This window comes from Barbatula barbatula (genome assembly GCF_947034865.1).
Source record: "Barbatula barbatula genome assembly, chromosome: 25".
NCBI lineage: Eukaryota > Metazoa > Chordata > Actinopteri > Cypriniformes > Nemacheilidae > Barbatula > Barbatula barbatula.
In genome coordinates this window covers 915,806-934,838 of record NC_136788.1, presented here as the reverse complement: position 1 = coordinate 934,838, position 19,033 = coordinate 915,806, and the positions used below count along the sequence as shown (strand labels likewise).

The window sequence follows — 19,033 nt, the reverse complement described above, 5'->3', positions numbered from 1 at the left end:
GAGACTGAAAGAAGCTGGTTTGCGACTGAAACGGGGAAAATGCGTGTTCCTGGCAGATGAGGTGGAATATTTAGGACACAAAGTAGATGCACAGGGTCTACATCCTTTAGGAATTAAAGTGAAAGCCATTGAAGAAGCACCAGAACCAAGGAATGTCACAGAACTTAAAGCATACCTGGGGTTGCTGAACTATTATAATAAGTTCCTTCCAAACCTGGCGACACTACTAGCCCCCCTACATCTGCTGCTGAGAAAAGATGTTCAGTGGATGTGGAAAAAGCCACAACAAGAAGCTTTTAAGGAATCTGAGGCTCTACTAAAATCAGCAGAGGTGCTAGTCCATTACTCATCAGATTCAGAACTGGTTCTGGCTTGTGATGCCTCACCATACGGGGTTGGTGCAGTGCTCTCGCAGCGTAAAAAAGGAGAGAGTGTGGAGAAACCCCTTGGGTTCATGTCACGAACGCTAACGTCTGCAGAGAAGCGTTATTCACAGTTAGACAAAGAAGGCTTAGCTGTGATTTTTGGCATCCAAAGATTTCATAAGTACTTGTATGGTCGTGCATTCACAATTTGTACTGATCATAAGCCCTTGATCCATTTGTTCAATGAAACGAAGGCAGTTCCTCAAATGGGATCACCTAGAGTGCAAAGGTGGGCTGTGATGTTACAAGCATATCAGTACAACATTGTGTATAAACCCGGAAGGTACCACCAAAATGCTGACGCGCTGAGTAGACTCCCAGTGCCAGGTGATGGAGAACCGGATGACACTAATGATCAAGTGTTAATGATGGACTTAATGGATGATTCGCCTGTAAGTGCAGCACAAATTAGGAAGTGGACATCACACGACATAACACTCTCCACGGTACATAAGTACATATTACAGGGTTGGCCTGAGAAGGTAGAGCCACAAGTGTTACCGTACCATCACAGGAGAGATGCTCTGAGTGTCAAAGATGGATGTGTGACCTGGGGAGCGAGAATCATCATACCATCACAAGGTCGAGTGGCTGTATTGAAACAGTTACATCAGACTCATTCCGGCATGTCTAGAATGAAGGGATTGGCCCGATCATACATGTGGTGGCCTGGTATGGATCAGGATGTAGAGAGAGTGGTTCAGAATTGTGAGGTGTGTCAAAGTTTCAGAAAAGCACCTGCTCAAGCTCCTTTGCACCCGTGGGAGTGGCCGGGCTCACCCTGGGAAAGACTTCATGTAGACTACGCAGGGCCCTTCTTAGGAAGAATGTTCCTAATTCTGGTAGATTCTCATTCTAAATGGATGGAAGTTTATCCTGTCACACATGCCACTTCCCAAATTACAATTGAGAAACTGAGAATGTGTTTCAGTACACATGGATTACCCAGAATGTTGGTGTCTGATAATGCAACATGTTTTACCAGTACAGAGTTTGAAAATCTCATGAAGAGGAATGGCATTCAACATGTCACGTCAGCTCCTTATCATCCTTCGTCGAACGGCCTTGCTGAACGTGCTGTTCAAACTTTCAAGGAGGGGATGAAAAAGATGAAAGGTGACACTGTGGAGACAAGAGTAGCAAGATTCTTGTTTAATTATAGAATCACTCCTCATACAACAACTGGGTTGTCACCTGCTCAGATGTTAATGTCATGGATGTTGAGATCTACATTTGACTTACTCACGCCTGATGTGAAGTCCAAAGTTCTAAAAAAACAGCAGAAACAAAAAGAAGGCCATGATAAAAGCTGTAAACTCAGAAGTTTTGAAGTGGGAGATTCAGTGTACGTGAGGAACTACGGTGGTGGACCCAAATGGATTCCTGCAGTAGTGGAATGTTGTACAGGACCTCTTTCATACAAGACTTCTCTAGGGCATGGACAAACTGTGAAAAGACATGTGGACCAAATAAGAAATCGCAGAACAGACGAGATGCTTGAGACTGTACTACCCACAGAAAGTGAACAGGATGTTGACACTTCGGCATTGCCTGGTGCAGATGTTGTCAATGCATCAGCAGGAAAGGAGATGTTTTCCCTTGAAACAGGACAATCGCTAGAAGTGACGGTTGTTGAAAAAGAGACTAAACAACCTACAAATCTGAGAAGGTCTGCAAGAGAGATACGTTCTCCAGCGCACTTGAAAGACTATGTTACATAAGTAAAGTCAGTAAAAGACAATCAATAATATAATTGAGTCAGTTGTTGTAGAGTTCTCCTTTTTCTAAAAGAAAATACTAATCATTAAAATATTGAGAATGTGATTGTTACAGTGTTATATTCTGTAAGTAAGGTTATGGGTATTTAGCTTAAGAAGGAGGGGATGTAGTATCCTGGAGTAACCACTATGTGTCATTATATTACAAGTGTTGTGTTCCACACTGTGGTGTGTTGTGAAGAAGATGTGCCATGCGTAAGACATGGAATGTTATGTCTGTTGCTGTAACTGTTGCAAACAGAAAGTAAAGTATTTAAGTATTAAGTACTATTCATGTAGTAGTCTGATTATTATGGAAGATACTACACTTGTCTTTCTATTGTTTTTGGGATAGTTGATTAATCTTGGTTAATTCATTTAAATGTAACATCTGCCATGAATGTCAACAACATTTTATTTAAACATTTTAGCATATACATTTCTAAAAAAATATACGATTTTATCTGCGGGCGGATGGCTATTCAGACGTTGCAGTCACGGGTGGCTGTGTTCTTTTAAGAGCTTGCCACCACCTCGTTTGCTTCCCGTCCTGTGACAGCGGTGGCTCCGGCCACGCCGTCAGCGACGGCGAGCAGCGTGGATGACATGGGGATTTCCGTGAGCGTTAATCCGTCAGCCACCGGCCCGTGGGACCGTTCATGCCCCGTCTCGCTCGTCTAGCCACTCCCTAAAAGACGGCACCTTGCTCCTTCCCCACGTACTCGGACACGATGCGTGACGAAACGAGATGTCCCTTGCAGCATCGGAGGGTGACGTACTGGCTTCCGACCCGGATGATTCCTTGGAGCCCCCTCCCCCGGGAGGTTGAGCTCGGGATGAAACGGACGTCGAAATGTCAGCCGTGCGCTCTCGGGCCACCGCGATGAATTTATGAACTATTTCACAAATAAAATCCAAGATATTAGAGAAAAATTATAACTATGCAACCAGAAGTGAAAGCCACTGAAGAAACGACTTACTACATTCATGCTAGACCCTATACCTACAAATCTACTGAAAGAGAAACTCTCAGAAATTATAGATCCTCTACTTAGCATTCTTAACTCATCTCTGACACTAGGACATGTGCCTAAAGCATATCGAGCTTGTGCAGAGGCTGCAGTTTTTTGCCAGAGGGGAACTGGAATCCCCTGGTTAGGCCTGGTATCCCTCTGAGGTTTTTTTTCTCCTCCAATGTAGTTTTGGGTTCCTCACCACCGTTTGACTGGCCGGGGGGGCTGCTAGAATTTTATAGTCTTATTTAATTAACACTGCATATAGGAATATATAGTGTGCCTGATATTTGACCTGTGTTTTGACTTGCATAACCTTTTGTTTTGCTTATAGTCAATGTTTTCTTGTACAGCTGCTTTGTAACAATGAAAATTGTAAGACTTGACTTGAATATTGAATTAGTCTTATGGCGTGTGTTTAATGATGTCTGTTATATGTCTTGCCGCAAAATTATTTGCTTTGTGGGGATGTAAATAAAACTTGAAATTGAAACTGAGTTAGGTCTAAAGCACTGGACCATCTAAACACGTTCTCATTTTCTTTCTGGTAACCATTAAATTAATTCACAACATGCACACATTTATTCATAAAAATCATATAGTGCCATATATGCTTTCAGCATTTTACAATTTCACATACGGAACATTTTATTCCAGTTTGCAACAGTGGATAATACTGTCAGTGGCTCAACATTTTTGTTGTGGAAAAGGTGCCAATCATGAAACGCAACAGAATTTTTTAACATGCAATGTTTAATATATTTGATCAAAATCATATCGCTAGCCAGATCACAGAACAATTTGCTGTGAATTGCTGCCCTGGTATGTAACATAATATTTAAAGTGATGTTAAATAGCAGTATTAAAAAAATGAATTCGCAGAGTACTCGGTTCAACCTGTTCTTGATAAATACCAGAAGTCATGTTTCACGAGGCACCTAAGCAATCACATCACAGAAATATATGATATCAGTGTCCCACTGTGAGCCAGGTCCTTACAAGTGCCCAAACCCATGTACACCGTGTCCTGATTCACCAGCTATTGAGCTATGGAGACACAGATGCGTTGCTTTGCTAAAGACGTGAACGGTAAGGCTCAATCCCATTTCTAGCCCTTACCCCTCCACTTTCCCCTACCCCTCTGTTAAGCATGTTTGCGTAAGTGGTAGAGATGTCTCAATTCTCTTTTGATTTTAGGGGTTGGGGCCATATAGCCCTATATTGTCTGGGGCTATATGCCTCTGGTAGGGTCTCCCAAGGCAAACAGGTCCTAGGTGACGAGTCAGACTAAGAGTGGTTCAAAAACCCCCATATGATGAAAAAGATTGAAAGGACCGTGACATCGCCGGTATGGCGCAACCGGGGCACCACCCTGGAGCCAGGCCCGGGGTCTGTGCTCGTATGCGAGCGCCTTTCCCCACGGTGTCCACCAGGGCTCAGCCCGAAGGAGCGACGTGGGGCCGCCTTCCCATGGGCTCACCACATGCGGGAGGGACCATAGGGGGTCGGTGCATAGTGGATCGGGCGGCAGTCGGAGGGGAGGGCCTCGACAGCCCGATCCCTGGACACGGAAACTAGCTCTAGGGACGTGGAATGTCACCTGGCGGGGAAGGAGCCTGAGATGGTGCGTTAGGTTGAGAGGTTCTGACTAGAGATAGTCGGGATCACCTCTACGCATGGCTTGGGCTCTGGAACCACACTTCATCACTCTGGAGTTGCCCATGGTGAGAGGCGGCAGGCTGGTATGGGTTTGCTTATAGCCCCTCAGCTCTCCCGCCATGTGTTGGAGTTTACCCCGGTGAACGAGAGGATTGTTTCCCTGCGCCTACGGGTCGGGGATAGGTCTCTCACTGCTGTTTGTGCCTACGGGCCGAACGGCAGTGCAGAGTACCCGACCTTCTTGGAGTCTCTGGGAGGGGTGCTGGAAAGTGCTCCGACTGGGGACTCCATCGTTCTACTGGGGGACTTCAACGCCCATGTGAGTAACAACAGTGACATCTGGAGGGGCGTGATTGGGAGAAACGGCCCCCCTGAACTGAACCCGAGCGGTGTTCAGTTATTGGACAGTTTGTCTATAACGAACACCATTTTCAAGCAAAAGGGTGTCCATCAGTGCATGTGGCACCAGGACACCCTAGGCCGCAGGACGATGATCGACTTTGTGGTCGTTTCATCTGACCTGCGGCCGTATGTTTTGGACACTCGGGTTAAGAGAGGGTCGTCAACTGATCACCACCTGGTGGTGAGTTGGATCTGATGGCGGGAGAGGAAGCTGGACAGACTCGGCAGACCCAAACGTACTGTAAGGGTCTGCTGGGAACGTCTGGCCGAGTCTCCTGTCAGAGACATCTTTAACTCCCACCTCCGACAGAGCTTCAATCGGATCCCGAGGTGGACCATGTTCTCCACCTCCATTGTCGTAGCGGCCGCTCGGAGCTGTGGCCGCAAGGTCTCCGGTGCCTGTCGAGGCGGCAATCCCCGAACCCGGTGGTGGACACCGTTAGTAAGGGAAACCGTCAAGCTGAAGAAGGAGTCCTATCGGGCCTGGTTGGCTTGTGGGACTCCTGAGGCAGCTGACGGGTAACCGGCAGGCCAAGCGGACTGCTGCCCGGGTGGTTGTGGAGGCAAAAACTCGGGCCTGGGAGTAGTTTGGTGAGGCCATGGAGAAGGACTATCAACTGGCCTCGAAGAGATTCTGGCAAACCCTCTGGCGCCTCAGGAGAGGGAAACAGTGCCCTACCAACGCTGTTTACAGTGGAGTAGTGGTGTCCAATTTCTTAGGGGAATACTTTTAGCCCTTGCCACTCCGTTTCTGCAGGGGTGGGTGAAGGGGGTAAAAAATAGAATTGGGATCGGGCCTAACTGCTGGCAACCTCACTTGTTTTGACATGGAGCACTGTTGCTTTCTAAAACGTTCGCAGCAAAAAAATTGCCGCTGTGTTTTTGAAGTATTTCACAAATATTCTTACACGATACAGCCCTGGGTGAGAAAATGGATGTTTGTTGTGACGAGGTCAACAGAGTTCGCAGCCCTGTCATTTGATAGGATTCTCCACAATGTCCTTCTTCTCTGCTTTTCTTTCTTATTCCTGCTCGGTTTTCTCTGTTTATTCATTAAGACTGGTGTCGATAACCTCTGAGTTGCTCGCAGGGATCTTCTCAGTGTTCATGAGCGTGATTGACTCTTGCTGTTGATTTAATGAGGCTGATGTGCCATTTCCCTCAGCACTGCTCACCTTTGTGATAATCAGAGTCTGTTTCCTACCACAACACCTGTAGAAAGAAATTCCATTAAAAATTTTGACATGTATTCACATAAGCAGATTTCCTCGGAATCACTTGCGGAGAAGACATCTGACAGGATCGAGACAATCCTGTGATCTGTGTTTTGAAGAGCATGGCCATTTTTTGTTTCTCTGTGCTACGTGCTTTCCTGTCTTATATCTCATGCCCCACACTTATTGTATCATTTGTCATCATGCATTTTTATGCTGCCCTTGTGTTTGTTTGTTTTTTTATTTGTTTGTTTGTTTGTTTGTGTATGACCCAGAAGTCTTAATCTGAAGATATGTTTTAAATGTATCCTGTCCTTTTTTATGTAAAAAAGGTTTTGAAATGCTAATCTGTGGTTAGTCTCACAAACGCTAATAGAATGAATCAGCCAGTTAAGAACCCAACAGACAATTAGTAATTGCAAGAGTATTCTAAAATGGGAAGTGTCAGCTTTCTAAGGATTGCTATGCAAAAAAAAGCGAAATCGTTCCAAGTACCCATTAACCCGGAAGAAATGCCTTCATTCTTTATACCCCTGGTTAGGAGGTTCAAGTTAATAAATGTCACATACTTTGGTGTTAAATGTTAATTTCAAACATTAAGATGAAAATCACTTAAAATCTTTGCTGTTTTATGACCTTAAAAATCATGCAATGTATTTGTAATTCTACTGTGGTAAATAGACATACCTTTTTCTTGTAGCTGCCACAAAACACATAAGCAGAAGGACAAGAACCGCCAAAATTACAAGTAAAATAACCAGCCAATCTGTGAAAACAGAACAAATTATATTTAATTTTCAAATCCACCAATATTTAGTGTGAGTTAAGCCAGATGTAAAATTTCAACAGACTACACTCTCAAATACATGTAGATCAACATCTACCTGACAATAAGAGGATGTAGGGCTGGGTACAACATAACATATAACATTCAGAGTCTCTAAAGCTAAGAATCTTGGCTTTATATTCGATAATACTCTGTCATTTGAGAACCAGGTCGCCAACACCTGTAAGATTGCGTTTTTCCATCTTAAAAATATATCTAAATTACGTCATATGCTGTCATCATCAGATGCGGAGAAGCTTATACATGCCTTTATGACATCAAGACTAGATTACTGTAATGCACTATTAGGTGATTGCCCTGCAGGCCTATTACAAAAACTCCAACTGGTCCAAAATGCGGCAGCTCGAGTTCTTACACGTACAAAAAAGTATGAGCATATTAGCCCGGTTCTGTCAACCTTGCACTGGTTACCTATAAAGCATCGCATAAATTTTAAAATCTTGCTTATTACCTATAAAGCCTTGCATGGTTTAGCTCCTCACTACTTGAGAGAACTTCTAACGTATTATAGTCCATCACGTGCACTACGCTCTCAGGCGTCAGGTCAGTTGGTAATACCTAGAATTTCAAAATCAAGTGCAGGCGGCAGATCCTTTTCTTATCTAGCGCCTAAACTTTGGAACAGTCTTCCCTGCAATATCCGGGAGGCAGACACACTCTGTCAGTTTAAATCTAGACTAAAGACGCATCTTTTTAATCTTGCATACACTACATTATCATAATATATATATTTCAAAGATCTAGGCTGCACTAGTTAGATCAACCGGAACCAGGGACACTTCCAATAACAACTGATGCATTTGTTGCATCAAAGAGTGCAGAACAGTACTCTACTCTCAGCCAGTCTTGTCTCATTGTTCCAAGGTTACAAGAGCGGAGCGGGCATGGCGCAATCCATTCCTAGACCTGACAAATGCTGGACGAAGGAAGTGACGTCCCTACAAAACTTCAGCCACTATTAGATTATTAATGATAATTTTAAATCTAATTTTTTTTATTTTGCCTTGTTGTGCAAGCACTGTTGAGCTTGTGCAGAGGCTGCAGTTTTTGCCAGAGGGGAACTGGAATCCCCTGGTTAGGCCTGGTTTCCCTCCGAGGTTTTTTTTCTCCTCCAATGGAGTTTTGGGTTCCTCGCCACCGTTTGCATACTGTTTTGCACTGTTTTGCCTGGCCGGGGGGGCTGCTAGAATTTAGAATTTGGTAGTCTTATTTAATTAACACTGCATATAGGAATTTATTGTGTGTCTGATATTTGACCTGTGTTTTGAATTCCATAACCTTTTATGTTTTACTTATAGTCATTTTTTCTTGTACAGCTGCTTTGTAACAATGAAAATTGTAAAAAGCGCTATATAAATAAAGCTGACTTGACTTGATCTAAAGCACGCACATTGTCACCATTTTTGGACAGATGATCCTAATGAAAGGTCCAAATAAAGGCTTTATGTGGGCCTGTTTTGAAATGTTTTGAATTTTGAAAACATATTAAATTTGGTAATGAATTTCATACAATGTTTTTATTATTTTACAGTAATGTGCATTCTGTAGGGTAGTGCTTGCCTTGTGTGCATTGTATGCATGTGTAAAAGTATGAAGTAATTAAACATAATTGTGTATCCCTACTGAGAATGTAAATGTGTATTTCCCATACTAAAGTCAAGTTCCTTAATCTTATCAGCAGATTGGCACTAATGTCTAAGATGCTTTAGACCTTGTAACTAGATATGAAATGATATGATATCATATGTCACACGTTATAACTAGGGATGAGCGAGTACAGCATTATCTGTATCTGTATCTGTATCTGTTAACCATATGAATTATCTGTATCTGTACTCGGACTGGGCGGGGCCTAACCTGGAAGTGGGCGGGGTTTAACCCGGAAGTGGCCGGGTTGTCTTGAAAGGGGCGGGGCTTTAACCAGTATGTTATTTTTAATCATGCAATTGCTATGGGTTGATCAGAAATTGTTATATTTATTGCTGATTAGAAAACTATTTACATGACAGCATCAGCATTGAGCTTCAGATCAATGGTTTTGATCCCGATAACAAACGAACTATATACAGAGCAGACGGTTAAAAAAAGAAAAAAAAATCTCAGACAGGCAGAGACGCAACGCTAGTCGCGTTCTACCAAGCACCGCGTCTGAACAAACCCCACGTTTACCAGAACTCTACTGGTTAATAAGTACTGCAAAAAAAAACGAAATAAAAAACAAACCTGAAGCTGAAGAAACCCTAAACGTTAACGGAAAAGACCCGCGAACCTGAGTGACTGAGGGAGAGACAGAGAGAGAAAGAGAGCTGTTCTCTTCTCAGCGTTCTGTGTGTGAGTGAGTGAGCAGAGCGGGACACAGCAAATCTGTATGTGTAAGGGAGGGGCGCTGTGACTAGCCTATCACAGAACGCAGACACAGTCAGCTACCCAATGAGGATTTTTATTCCATCCGAGCACAGATATTGACTCGTATTACTCGTATAATACTTGTACTCGGCAAATATGCTTTATCCGTACCGGATACTCGTTTCAGCCGAGTATCCGGCTCAACTCTAGTTATAACACTCAGCAAAATGTTGAGAATGATGAAAATAAACTGATGACAAATGTCACATGTCATATGTGACCCTGGACAACAGAACCAGTCTTGAGGGTCAATTTTCGAAATTGAGATTTTTACATAATCTGAAAACTGAATAAAAAAAGCTTTCCGTTGATGTATTGTTTGTTAGGATAGGGCATTTAGGCGAGATACAATCAGGTCCAAATATAGCATATTACTCACAAAAAAATAAACGTATATACAGTTAATAATAAGTTATATGTATTTACATTAGGAAATGTACTAAATATCTTCAAGTAACATTATCTTTACTTAATATCCTAATGATTTTTGGCATAAAAGAAAAATCGATAATTTTGACCCAAACAATGTATTTTTGGGTATTACTAAAATTGTTCCTGTGCTACTAAGACCGGTTTTGTAGTCCAGGGTCACATTTGATTGATTTGCGATCATTACCTGAGTTCTCTCTGTACGTTTGAGAAGTCTCATTGTCCTTTGTAGAACTCTCATTTACAGATGCAGAGCCATCCTTGGTCCGATAGACTTCAGTAGACGACACGAGGGCTGTTGAGACCTTCAGATGTGTAACGTCGGATGTGGAGTTTTCATGATCTTGTAATGAGTTAAGCAAAACATCAAATTTATGTCAAATGAAATGTGCACATTTAAACATTTTTTGTTTCAAAAATGTTTCAGGTTACTGTCAGGAAAAACTCTATCATGCTACAAAAATGTGTTCTTGCTGAGGTAAAGAGATTGTGTTCCTGTTAAGCAACAGCAAATGGCTTCTGGTGGCTTAGCTGCTTAGGAATAAGATAAAAATACTATGGTGTACAATCTCATGGAATACAAAAACTGCTAAATGCATGACTTAACTATTGTAAGTTGCTCTGATAGAATACTAAGAAAGAAAATCATTATCTGAGTATCATGCAGTCATGCTTATGTCCCTAATACTAGAATTTCCATTATTAGACAACCTTACTGAATATTACAGTTCTTTCATCATAACTTTTGTTTGTAACATTCTGTCATATGTCTGTCATATGTTGATGAACTGATGACTTAAAGAAATGTCATTTGATTGATTTGCGATCTGTCACGGAAGGCATGGTGGAAGAACCCAATTGCAGGCAGCGGGGATGAAGGGGTTAACAAACGGACTTTAATAATAACAGAAAACAAAAACCCACGAGGGGGTAACAAAACAGAGTTCACAATAACAAACACGATAAACTGAAAAACTGAACACTCAACAAGAACTCAACTATAAAACACTAAGACTAGAACGAACACTCACAAAGACTAAATATACTTAACCGTATCTGTCAGGACAAGGCTTCTAGGATGGTGTAACAAGTACAACGAACGAGCACAGGACAATGAACACGAGGATGTTTTAAAGGGGAACAAACACAGGATAATTACTAAGGGGCAGGTGTAGGTGACACGAGAAAGCACATGGCAAGTCAAAATCTAAACAGAGCCATGTCTTTCTCACACAAAATCTAAGGCTATGCCATGACTCCACTGCAAGACCAAGACCAAGAATAAACATGACATGATAGCGGAATCATGACAGCAATCATTACCTGAGTTCTCTCTGTAAGTTTGAGAAGTCTCATTGTCCTTTGTAGAACTCTCATTTACAGATGCAGAGCCATCTTTGGTCCGATAGACTTCAGTAGACGACACGAGGGCTGTTGTGTCTTCCAGACTTGTAATGTCAGATGTGAAGTTTTCATGATCTTGTAATGAGTTATGAAAAATAGCAAATATATGTCAAATGAAATGCACAAAACATATTGGAAAAACATATTAGCTTGTTGTCATCAAAAAGTCTATTGTGCTACAGAACATGTGTTCCTGCCTGGCAACAGAACATTTGTTTGTGCTGCAGTACAAATTATGAATATTTACTTAACTACCGGAAATGTGATCTGGTGGGCATGGCAAGATACTGTGGTTATGAATCTTAGTATGAGGAAAAACTGAAAAATGCACGACTTGGTTGCTTTGGATAAAACTGTCTACATATATTAATGTATGTAGATGCTTACACAGGTGGTTTGTTATTATGGGTTGTCTTTCTATCACATCGAGGACCAAATGACTCATTTGCCATTGCCAAAAGTGTAATGTAAATGGTCATGTAAATCATACCTGTAGATACCAACCCAGAGTCACCATCAGATTTTTCAGGTTCAGATATATAAATGCCAGACAGAGCTGAACAGTTTTTTTTTGACAAATCTGTAATTCAAAATCGTTTCATTTGTCAATTGTCATGAATAACTTGTTTTCGTCAACATAAGTCATGTTGCAAAAAACAGACCTTTAGCATCGTAACAGAAGGCATCAGAAAGTGTATTTTTTTTTTCCAAAATCTTGATGCCAGTTTGGTTGCCTGCACAGGATTTATGTGGCTTATGACGAAGAATCACTGACCGTTTGTCATCTATCCAACCATACCTGCAGAGGTAACGTAATACAGAAAATTCTGTTTTATATTTACATTTATGCATTTGGCAGGTGCTTTTATCCAAAGTGACTTACATTGCATTATACTATACATTTTGTTTTTGAGTATGTGCAATCCCCTGGGATCCAACCCATGATCTTGGTTTTATTAGCAGAACGCAGTCTCACGGGAATGCGTGTCATTGTCACAAACTCAAATCAATTTATTTGTGTTTTCTAACACGAATTTCCCCCTTTTTTCATGTCATTCTGCACGACTTTCAATGTAATGTATTTTAATATATGATATCTTTCATATGTATAAATATATATCAACACGATCTGATGGCAATTCATACCTATTTTACAAGGTGGCTCATTCGTGTGAATTCCTATTTCCTACGATCTCATTGCTATGTTTGATTATGATTTGATCCTTTGACATTGCGTTTAGGGGCAGGGTTAGGGGAGCCATTTATCATTGCTTTGCCTCCTTGTGAATCTCACGTTTTTGGCACAATTTGTCTTTGCGACTGTGATTTTACGATGCTTAAATATGTACGACTTCGTTTGATATAAGGTTATAAATATGTAAATACACACGCAGTCTGTGTATTGACAGTCATGCTCAATGAACACAACGTGTCCATGAACACAAATTAATGGATTCCAAATTTCGTTTCAATTCCACAAACTTCCGTGAGACTGGGTTGGATAGTGCCGTGCTCTCAACACTGAGCTACAGTACAGCAGAAAATATGACGACAAAATCCATGTACACATGCTAATCTACAAAAGAAAAGTACATTGAATGAGTGACGATTATGTTGGACTTCATGTAGATAAATAATTAACATCAAACCTGCACGTCTGTAGACCTGCATCATAAGCTTTTTGGACCTGCTCCATTGTTGCTAATGAAGCTGATAGATGTTTACACAAGCTCTTGGCCTCCTCAAATTTCAGACTGTAGCGTTGTCTTCCCTCCACATGAAACACTCCAACATGACTGCAGCTACGCGACCTCACTACAGACAGAGAAACATCATATTAGCAATAATAAACATGATACTCTTTTGATCCCAATATGCATAATAGCAGAAAACCGGATTCAAACAATCAAACAATGAAAATCTTATAACCCCTCAGATTTACACATACTGCATTTTAAATCTGCTGTCTTCGAGAATAATTTGAATTGGACAATTTATATTGATGACCTTCATCCAAAGCGAGATGTCACTGAGGCATGCCGCGATGCGAGCAGAGACCGTCGGAACGTCTGGTTGAAATGACAAGTATAGTTGTGTGTCGTCAGCATAGCAGTGATAGGAGAAGCCATGCTTCTGAATAACCGAGCTGAAGGATGTCATGTAAATGGTGAAGAGTAGCAGTCCAAGCACTGAGCCCTGTGGCACCCCCGTGTTGAGCTGTTGGGACGCAGAGACCTCATCTCTCCAGGATACTCTAAATGACCTTCCCGAGAGGTAGGACTCAAACCATTGCAAATCCATTCCAGAGACACCCATAGCACTGAGAGAAGACAGGAGTATGTGATTATTCACAGTGTCAAAAGCATGATTTTCATGACAGATTCAGTAGAATGAGCACAGATGACATGGATAATGCTTTTGCCAGTCTCAGGGCTTCGATGACTGAGAGCAGTGCAGTGTCTGTGGAATGACCGCTCTTGAAACCAGACTGATTGCTGTCCAGGAGGTTGTTTCGCACGAGAACGGAGGAGAGCTGGTTGAACACAACTCGCTCCAGGGCTTTGGCAATGAAGGGAAGAAGGGAAACAGGACTGTAGTTTTCTAGCAGTGTAGGGTTTTTTCAGTAGCGGTGTGATGCGGGCCTCTTTGAACGCTGTGGGAAATGTCCGAGTGGTGAGCGAAGAGTTGATGATGTGGGTCAGAGCAGGCACAACCGTTGGAGAGATGGCCTGGAGGAGATGGGTGGGGATGGGATCCAGTGGGCAGGTGGTAGGGTGGCTGGAACCAATGACCTTGGAAACATCAGCTTCAGACAGAGGAGAAAAGGCGGGGAGCACACACACAGATTTTTGGATTAAATTTATTGTCATTACACACATACAAGTACAGTGCAACGAAATGTGGGCGGGTTCGACAGGTGGTGGCCTAGAAAACTGGCTGCTGATGGCGGTAGTTTTCTTTACGAAGAACGATGCAAAATCAGCAGCTGTTAACTCCAAGGAAGGTGCGGGAGCAGGCGTACAGAGGAGAACAGAGATGGTTTTGAAGAGCGTGCGAGAGTCCGGAGAGTTGCAGATCTTCGAGTGGTAGTAATCAGTTTTTGCAGAGGTGACGTCCACAGAGAAAGTAGAGAGGAGAGATTGGTAGAGAGAGAGGTCAGCAGGTTCTTTTGACTTGCGCCATTTTCTCACAGATGACCGGAGGCTGGCGCGATGCTCACGCAGTACATCTGATAACCAGGGGGCCGACAGGGATGCACGGGCTGGTCCATACGTAAGAGGGCATAGGTTGTCCAAGCACGATGTAAGCGTGTGTCTGTGGCACTGTCTGTATTCAAAAGAGAGAGCTCCTCAGAGGGGGGGAGTGCAGAGAAGTTATGACATATCTTTTGTGATCTCCGATTGACGAGACTGTGGTCGAAACGGTTGAGTGGTGTTTTGACCTGCGACTACGCCGTCTCACAGTCACAAAGTTTCCCAGCTGCGGGGGTGGTTCAACCGGAACCGAACTGTGCACGCTAATATTGCTCGCATCCAATCTTTATCTGAGGATAGTGAGAGTATACGGACCTTAGAAAACACTTTGGGTGCTCTAATTCTGAGATCTTCTCTGTCAGCCTAGCTATTTCCCTGCATTTATCGCATGTAAAGCCCTCGCCGCTGACAGAGAAGGCTAAGCTAAACATTTGACATGAGGTGCAAGTAACAATAACAAGAGGAGAAGCCATACCTCACCGGGTTTGAAGAGTAATTCCAACTTACCAAGGCTGCTCGGTGATTCTTAGTATATAAGCTTAAGAGAAAAACCTTTAGCACACAAGACAACTAGAAGGCGAGATGATATTTAGCAGTGTAAACAGAAAGCTCGCTAACAGGCTTATGCTGAGTTTTTTGGCTTAACATCTTCAATTAAATAACCAGGAGATGGTCATTGAGATATCAGGATAAGTTAGCAACGACAGTGTATGTAACAATGTATGCTACGAATTTTACATTTCTTCATTTGGCAGACGCTTTTATCCAAAGGTTTGGTGAAGAACGTGCTAATACATAATGAATTTCTTTGATCGGTTCCATGTTCGTGAGAGTGTATTTTATCATAGCAGAAGGGCAATATGGGCGTAGGATAAAATCAACTTGTTGTATTTATGGGCATTTGACAGAGGGTAATACTGGAAGTGAGTAACAGGGGCCCAAGATGATATACTGATTGTTCATGGTATTAAAATAACAACATTGTTATAATAATAAGCAAACCAAAATGTTCCATTCGTAAAAATGTTTGCCTTCCCATGTTAGCAATCCCCCATTAAAACAAAACAGTAAAATGGTTTGTTCTTGTAGTCCACATACTGTAACATAAAGTACAACCAAAATCAGCCCTGTACATTTTACACTCACGCAGATAAGGAATAGTTCTGCCATCCTTTCATTCCGCATGTCTTGAAAATTCACATTAGTCTACCTACAGTGAAGACAAAGAAACAGACAGCGTTTTCCTACCTGTTGAATTCTCGCATTTGGAAGAAGAAAGAAAACAAAAGATGAGTGCCAAAAACATTAACCACATCCTGATGGTGTGTATGAGCAGTGCGACTGAAGAAGTGTGTTTAAAGTTCAGAAGCAGGTTCGGTTTATAATAATTCTCACAAAGTGTCTGTTGTAAGTTTGCAGTATTGCTTGAGATGTTTTATAGTATTATTAGAGATCTAGATGAGGAGAGAATATAAAGAGAGAAGGCGGAGTGTGTATGGAAACACCCTTCTTCATTTCCCATAACCGCTTCAACCCACATCTTCCCCTCTCTGTCTCTCTCTCTCTCTCTCTCTCTGTCTCTCTCTCTCTCTCTCTCAACCTGGTATAACGCCTAAAGGCACGGGTATACTAGACTTTACTCATCCGTGTCAATCTCCACACTCTGACAAACTGTTCTTTGCATTTGGAAACTGAAACGATTAGAAAAAAACATATTATTTGTATTTTGATAGATATTTTAGAGCACCTAACCCCACTCATACAACACTTTCAAATTGAATTGAAAAGCACGTCGTATATTAGTGATACTGACTGTAAAATTAGGTGTTTGTAGGACTCTTATTCAATTCTGAATAGTAATTCCTCTAGTGTTGTTATTTAACTGTTTTAATTAGTTTCTTGTTTCTCAAACACACACAAAATGCATCTTGAGAATTCATACCTTTGCAGCTTGTATTAAACTGTTGCTATAGTTATGTTTACTTCCTTATGTGATGACAGATCTATAAACATGCATTCTCTCACCATAGCAACCATGTTGACACATGCTTTGAAAATGGTCATTATTACTGTAACAAAAAGACTAAAATACATATTTAGGGGTTTGTCAAAAGCATTGTAATGAGAGTTCATGACCAACAAACACATACATTTTCCTAGAGATGTAATTCAAGTTTGTTCAGTCTATTCAGATATGTTCCATTCTGAAGCATATTTATATATAATTTCACACACCAACACTTTTTGGAAATAACTGAGGCAAACAAGAGAAGACACTGGTGTGGTTAATCTATCAGAGAGCGAAACAACAACAAACCAGAGACCCCCCTGACGCCTGCCGTTACATCAAACAGTGATACTGTTAAGTTAAATAATAGAGCCATAAAGCTTTATTCTTCTGCTGAATCTGGTTTCATGAATTCCTAATATATTACCTACATTTCAAGACCGATCTGAAATGAAGTTACTCGAACACATAGGGGAAGGAAGTGGTTGCAGATTTCCTGCAGATTTCTATGGTGACATAAAAACAACCAACAGAAACAACAAATACAGAAGCATTTAGTTTATGGCAAAATAGTTTTTCCAAGTGTTCCATATGGATGAAAGTTTACCAAGAACTTTCACTGTGAATGAAAAATGTATAAAATGTCAGTAAAGAAATATGGGGTATATAAAAAATTGTATTTTAATACTATGGCACGTAGCGTGTTTACTTTCTGCAAATTAACTAACCCTAACCCTAACCCTGGCTCATGAATTTCGAGTTTGGCTTGCTGTTGAACTGTGTCAACGTACTGGAAGTGCATAATACATAGGGAGAACAATATAGGTATATATATATATATACAGCCGCGGACATTTACCATTTATAAATATGTGTTTACATAAAACAATCCATTTTGATTCATTGTGTAAACTACTAACAATATTTCACAAATTTCCAATAAAGTGTAATGATATGTAGACAAGGAGATGCAAATAACCAAATTATATTTAATCAACACAGAAGTAACAGGTAACAGGATTCAAAATGACATCCGTTACATTTAAGACTCGACAAGGGATGCAAGAACACAGTAGCTGGGTTTCCATCCAAAGTTGCAAATTTTTTTAATATTGCATTAAACATTTGTGAATAAAAACAGTACTTGTAAAACTAGTAATCCAGTTATATACATTTATATATAAATGATAAGTTATAAGTTATATACATTTTCATAAAAATGTTATATGTTATTGTATATATAAAAAGTTATATACATTTAAGAGGACTAACAGGCTAGGCGGCACCGGTGCCCTCATAAGATTCCGTCATATAATTTATTTAGACATAGAAGGGTAATATCGTGAGTGGGCGGGGCGCCGTGAGTTACGTTAAGTACGCAGTAACGTTAGTGAGTTGTCGTTGAAATTTGAATTTGAAAAAGATGGATAAACCAAAAAAGCCTTCGGGGGCTAAAAATAGAAAAAGAAAGATGGAAAAAGGAGATGGCCTGTCAAGGGATGCGACAGCAGCTAAATACGTGGATGGTGAAAGGTAACAGGAAGGATTCAAAATTTGACGTCTATTCTTGCAAATACAATATTCATGTTAACAGACTAACGTTAGCTAGCGAGTTTGCTGAGCAACCGACCGTGGAATCATGAATAGATTTGCTACCAAACTTGGAGGCTTGCAAATATAAATGTTGACTGGCAAGTGTTTGCTAACTTAATGCAAAATAATGTTGCTGCTGATATCTACATTTAGATTTTGGTTAAACCCTATTGTACCAATGCATGACATATCTCAATTTTATTACAGTTTTTCTCAAACACAATCCTCCATTCTCATAAATCTTTACACATTTTTCCTTGTTAAAACACAAGTTGCAAAATAACTCTGCTCATATTCTCAGATGAAAGCTCATGTGATGCAAAATGCTTGCCACAGTCAGCAATATTTGAACACAATGAACACACCGGGCACCATTCATTACACACATCGACTCAAAATTTAAGACACTTGTTGCCAATGCTGTGACCACGTGTATAAAAGCAAGTTCAGAGTGCACAGTTTGCTGAAGATTCGAGTCAGAGGAGGGAGAAGAGCTGGCTATGGAAGAAGAGGAGGAGGCCAACAAGGGAGAGGAGAAGGTCCAGGAGGAAGAGGAGGAGCCCAACAAGGGAGAGGAGAAGGTCCAGGAGGGAGAGCAAGACAACCTCACACCATCATTACA

At 41.3% G+C, this 19,033-nt stretch overlaps 1 protein-coding gene across 1 annotated transcript; it reads right to left on the bottom strand.

The window, feature by feature from the left end:
• Nucleotides 1-3,756: 3,756 nt before the first annotated feature.
• On the bottom strand, nt 3,757-16,345 carry cd44b (CD44 molecule (IN blood group) b). Its single transcript, XM_079450842.1, has 8 exons — nt 16,059-16,345; nt 13,206-13,371; nt 12,219-12,355; nt 12,047-12,136; nt 11,476-11,631; nt 10,340-10,495; nt 7,158-7,236; nt 3,757-6,468 (listed from the first exon to the last, which is right to left on the bottom strand). Exons 1-8 carry the CDS (start codon nt 16,123-16,125, stop codon nt 6,303-6,305), a joined length of 1,017 nt encoding a protein of 338 aa, XP_079306968.1. The 5' UTR covers nt 16,126-16,345; the 3' UTR covers nt 3,757-6,302.
• Nucleotides 16,346-19,033: the final 2,688 nt, after the last annotated feature.

What these genes read in the sequence shown, in the direction of transcription:
- cd44b (XM_079450842.1), bottom strand. Translation starts at nt 16,125, where the DNA reads ATGTGGTTAATGTTTTTGGCACTCATCTTTTGTTTTCTTTCTTCTTCC. An exon ending in GCAGGTCTACAGACGTGCAG is followed by an intron (nt 12,356 to 13,205) that starts GTTTGATGTTAA and finishes TTACCTCTGCAG; the next exon opens with GTATGGTTGGATAGATGACA. An exon ending in GTGGCAGCTACAAGAAAAAG is followed by an intron (nt 6,469 to 7,157) that starts GTATGTCTATTT and finishes TTCTTTCTACAG; the next exon opens with GTGTTGTGGTAGGAAACAGA.